Source organism: Carassius carassius, chromosome 41, assembly GCF_963082965.1.
Source record: "Carassius carassius chromosome 41, fCarCar2.1, whole genome shotgun sequence".
In the NCBI taxonomy this organism is placed as follows: domain Eukaryota; kingdom Metazoa; phylum Chordata; class Actinopteri; order Cypriniformes; family Cyprinidae; genus Carassius; species Carassius carassius.
Window position 1 is genome coordinate 3,441,459 of NC_081795.1, and position 5,742 is coordinate 3,447,200.

Sequence of the window (5,742 nt, forward strand, 5' to 3'; positions counted from 1 at the left end):
TTGTGCTATTTGTGTGCCTGGATCAAGAGTTAACTGTGATCAGGAAGATTCCACTGCTGCTTTATAATATTCTGGCCTCTTATATTAGTTGGGAACATAATATGCAAGCAGCATATTACATACATCAATTAAAGTCTAGCAGTCTAGCATTCATTTAATTAGTATATGCATATATATAATGTACATTCATTGCTAATTTCATCGTATTAAAATATAAAATACATTATATTATTGAATAAAATTACAAAGTATATAATTATTTACTAATGTATTTTTTTAATATTATTTAAAATTTACCATGAAATCTATCTAGCTTTTTCCAAATTATACCAGAGGAGCATATTTTTATTAATATATGCAACAGACTGTTGCATGGGAATCTACTTCTTCATCAGATCCCAGATCACAGTTCCTAGTCTATGAGAGAATGTGCATTTGATCTGAGGTTCAAACCACACCTGACTGACTAACCAACCTCACGGCTGAGAGTTCAAACTGAGGTCAGCTTAAAAACTTCTAATATACAGATTAAAAAACAAGGACTAGATCAGGGTCAATTTGTCATACCACAATCGGACACGAGAGTTATTTTACGGTCACACTGGTTAATAATTTGCTTTAAACCCAGTTTCCAACAATATCACCAGATCTTGAGCAGTACTCAACAGTGAATGGGGTTGTTTTCCTAGCGGGCACTGCAATTTGAGAGAAACTTGTGATGATGCCAAACGTGTTCTGAAAGTGTGTGCATTTTGCATTGTTTGAACAAATCAGAAAAACATATGGTACACTGACTACCTATAGTACATGCTTTTGCTAGACCAACAAGTCTAGACTTTTTTTAAGAAGTAGTCATGTTATGTAACATTCAATACTTCAGTTGTGATGCATTACTGCCCTTTTATATAATACACAGTCATATTTTATATAATATACAATACCAGTCAAGAGTTAAACACACTTAGTCATTATTACGACTATTTTCCACATTTTAGAATAATATTAAGAACTTAAATTATACAAATGGAATAATGTTATGACCAAAAATTCAAAACTATCTTTTATTTTACCTTACCTTCTGGACATTCACTAAACATTTACTGGACACTCTGGGTCACACACACACACAAATAAATAAATAAATATTATTATAAAAATATATATTTGTGGACTTTCCATGAAAATAAATAAGAACAATGTAGGTTTTTAAAAGAAAATGGTTAACTTTTTTTCAGAGAGACTTGTTTCCTGGTTCAAGAATGTACGTGTAACAACACTGCATAGACTTTGTACGGTAAGATTAGGGGATTACCGTACAGACTTTGTTCACCGCACTTACACTAACTTATGAGGCATTACAAAACAAACACATTTACTTTTAGCATTAGCAGTGGAGTAAATCCTTTGACAACGAAAGACACATTCTCACACACTCCCTCTGACTCTCACTCTTCATATTCACACCAAACCGTCAGTGAATAAAAAAGTGACAAATTCCAGAACAGCACATATTCACAGAGTCTTATACACCCACAAACACACGCACATGCAACAGTCACAGGCAGCTGCAAAAATCAAACACCACCAGAGCAGAGAGTACAAGAATTTTGCAGTTTTGCAATGATGAACACACACAATAATCAGTGCAATGCTGAATCTGCAGCGTCATGTAAAAATGAACGATAATTAACCAGTTTTAAAGGCTTAACTGAATTGTATTCGCTGGCTGCATGCAAACCCCACATCACATTTTGCATACTATCTTCCCTAAATAGTATCTGAGATTAGAAAACATTCAGCACCACTGTAGCCCATTTCATAAAGAAAATTATTTTTGGATCATCAAAAACATTGCACAATCAGGGTCCGAATCATGAATAAAAATGATCAAAAACACACCCACAGCTAATGAATTCAGATTTTTGAGTATGAACTCTTATGAACTGGTTATTTTAGTGCATCTAAAACAAATTGCACAACCACGAGTGACTGTGAAGCCGGATCTTTTTGGTTCATCAAATTGTGAATCAGAAAAAGAAATACCATGCAACTAATTTAGTCAGATTCATAAGTATGAACTCTTGAACTTTGTTGTTGTTGTTTTTTTTCTTCTTTTTTATCATTTGTTTGTGAACCGGACACCCTGATTGAGTACATGGCACAATCACGAGTGGCTCCTACGAACCGCATCTTTTAATGAATCGCTTACTCAAGACTTGCTGGTTTAATAAATCCTTAAAGGGATAATTACACATAAAAATGAAAATTCTGTCATTAATTACCCACCCTTATGTTGTTCCAAACCTGTAAGACCTTAATTCATCTTCAGAACACAAATTTAGATATTTTTTCATAAAAACAGAGAGCTTTCTGAACCTGCATAGATGGCAAGGAAACTGCCACGTTCAAAAATTTGCATTTGAACCACTTATATCACATGGACTATTTTAATGATGTCCTTACTAGTTTTCTTGGCCTTGATTGTGGCAATTCCATTGCGATCAATGCAGGGTCAGAAAGCTCTCGGATTTCATCAAATATATTTTAATTTGTGTTCCGAAGATGAAAAAAGGTTATCCGGGTTTCGAATGACATGAGGGTGAGAAATTAATGACATAATTTTCATTTTTGGGTGAAGTATCCCTTTAAATGAACACTGAGAGGGGTTACTGAATCTTATTCACTGAGCAAACTGTATATTGTTTCTTTCATTAATGTTAATATGGTATGATGAGCTTTCAGAACGTTTCATCTCTAAACTTTCTATGAGCAGAACACTAAAATGTTTGTCCTTTTCATCACGAAATGAAAAAAAATTCACACTGCAAATCCACCTTTTAAAAGGGCTGTTAAAATAATGTGCAAGTCTTTTGAGCAGCCACTTAAAACAGCTTTCTCTGGAAAAATAGGTGAGGCACTATGAATAATACAATGATTAACAGTGGCACATCAAATGAAACAGATGCTGATACACTGTAAGTATGCAGGAACTCATGCCAAGAAATTCACACAGCGTTTGGTTTAATTTGTTAGCGGCTGCTGAAGACCAAGGATGTTTGATGGAGATCAAAATACTAAAATACCAATTGCTGTGTTGTTTTGCTGGTAGATTCCATAAATACAACATGTGGGCAAAAACCTCAATTCACAGCTCTTCAAAAGCAGACACACATTCTGAAGAAATAACATTTTTTGAAACATAAATCACAGGGATGTTGGCAGTGGCAAGATCTCTTATAAGAGGTGAAATTGACTTGTGGTTTTCTCTGTTTGCTGTCTAGAGTAATGTACGGCTCAAGTAATGGGTTCAAAAAAGTGTCTTAAAAACTGATACACAAGAAGCAAAGACAGTCACTTCTGATGTTGTGTACTTTGAGGCCTTTGTGTGCTAGACGAGCAACCACCATTGAGTAAAACAGAAATGCTAACAGATATCTTTCTCCTCTTGGACATTATACTGAAACCTATTGATGTGGAGAGGCACCATCACACAAAAGCAAAGGTCTTTGATTGAAGCAATACCTAATACACTGATATATTTGTCATTCATTATTATTCTCGTCATCTTTGAGCTTAATCTCAAGAACAGAGCCACAACTAAGGAAATTGTGTCGTTCTATGATTCAAAATGGTCTACACATGTGATTCTCAGAACAATTAAAAACAAACAGTGAACTATTAAACCCGTTTCTTGAGTTTCGGTTGCTTTGCAATTTACCGCAGGGCAAAAGCATGCACTTTCATTCTCTCTCTCAGAAAATTTCTATGACTTGTACTGGTTTGCCAAGTCATAATTCTGTACAAGCCATTTAAATACACTAAATGTTTTTATTTTTCAGGACTTGTTTGACAGGCAGATCTATTACTGCTGTCACTCATCAGAGACATCACAATCAAAAGAATCCCATAAAAAAATTTTTAAGTATGCATAAACTTCTTAAAGAAGCAATACTTAAAGTTTGATACCTGTACAAAACTGCTTTGGTGTTTGATGTTGGTTTCATCTTCACTCTTAAAAATAAAGGGGTTTTTGCGGCAATGCCATAGATTAGAAGAACCATCTCTGGTTCCCCAAATGACCTTTCTGTAAATGGTTCTTAAAGGGATAGATCATTTTTTAGTGGCTGGTCCTCATTGACTTCCATAGGATACAGGAAAAAATACACTGCAAGTCAATGGGGACCAGCAACTGAAGATGAATTATCCATTTAAAAGAATTTAGTGAGAAGAACATTTTAATAATCCAAAGAACCTTTTTCCACTCCACCTTTTGTGGAATTCAAAGGTCAGTGGATGTTAAAGGTTCTCCATTCAACCTTTATAGATGCCAATAAAGAGTGGTGCACAGTACAGGTCATACAAGCAAAATAAAGAGGGTTCATTTTGTTAAGCTACTCTATACAAACCATACAGGAAACAATAGTTCACTCTGGTCAGATGTTTAGTCCGATTACTTTTGCTAGGTAACGCAAATACAGCAAACATATCAGTTTCAGTATCATATTCAGAGTTATTAGTCAAACAATTATAAAACCTTCACTGATTTTAAAATGACAGATGATACTCCTTTGATTAATATATATATATATATTAATCTATATACTAATCTAATATTAATTAATATATATACTACTTTAATATTTATTATTATTTTGAATCAGGTTATATTTTATATTTCAGATAATTGTTTAATTTTTTTGCTTTTGTCATTTTTATCAAATTTTGAACAGTCTATGTGAGGTTTTCTAGATTTAAAATTATATAAAATTATTATATTATATTGTATTATATTATATTATATCATATTATATAGAATTCTCACTTTCTTGTTGTTCTGAAGTCGACTTTTTCTTTCTCATTGAACGGTAAAACCGTGAATTCCTGCGTATCGGAGCTCTGCTGTGCAACGTCTCATCGTCATCCTCATCATCCTCACTGGGCAGACGGGGCACTGGCGCCTGAGGTTTGGTCTGGACCACTTGAGGTCTATTTCCCCACATTCGGAACAGGGCTGTCATCGCCATTAGCTATCAGTAACAAGATCCAGCCGTTCATGGAATAATCCCCATCTGACAAGCACAGAAGGAACTCCCATCCAGACTGAATCCAAAAGTTCGGCTCCCAAACACACAATCCCACCACAGTCACAGAGAAGTTATGCGCCCTTTCTAGATAAACAACTCTCTCATTCTTCTTTCGCCTCTTTTTTTCCCCTCTGTCTGAGGGGCAGGCGTGTTTTTAGCGACTAGTTCAGAAGTCTAAAGTCTGTCTTTCTCTCTCTGAATCCTCTCTTGTTTGGCAAACCTGTCCTCTGGCCCTTAGTGTCAAAGTTCTCCCCCCTCCCTCTCATTCATTCTCGCCGGCCCAGCCTCCCCGTGTCTCCCGCCCTCTTTTCCTCCTCTGTTTCGCTTGCCTTACCCTGTTCTCCCCTGAGCGCATAACTTCTAGCCCCACGTGTGTATCAAACAGGTAGAGTCAGTCATCTAAAACAGCAGATCTTGTATTTTGAGTTGTCACTTTGTTAATATGACGTTCACACCTCACCCATGATGTCTCATCAAACAACATTAATGTAACTACTCCCACACTTTGAAAGAAGCTCTGTCAAAGGATGCAGGTAAAAAAAGCTTTCTGAGATTCTGAGTTGTAAAGCAATGATTACTGGAGTATGTATTTCGCAACAATACTATGTTTATATGTTTTATAAGAAAATGCTTTTTCGATATTTTCTACATTAAAAAT

The 5,742-nt window shown here is 35.3% G+C and overlaps 1 protein-coding gene across 1 annotated transcript in view; it reads right to left on the minus strand.

Moving 5' to 3' along the window:
* Positions 1-5,299, minus strand: part of LOC132123458 (ephexin-1-like) — a 20,912-nt gene extending 15,613 nt beyond the window's left edge. The window contains exon 1 of the mRNA XM_059534076.1: positions 4,823-5,299. Within this exon, the coding sequence (XP_059390059.1) occupies positions 4,823-5,024 (202 nt within the window). The 5' untranslated portion in view covers positions 5,025-5,299. The remainder of the gene's footprint in view (positions 1-4,822) is intronic.
* Between the last annotated feature and the right edge of the window lie 443 nt (positions 5,300-5,742).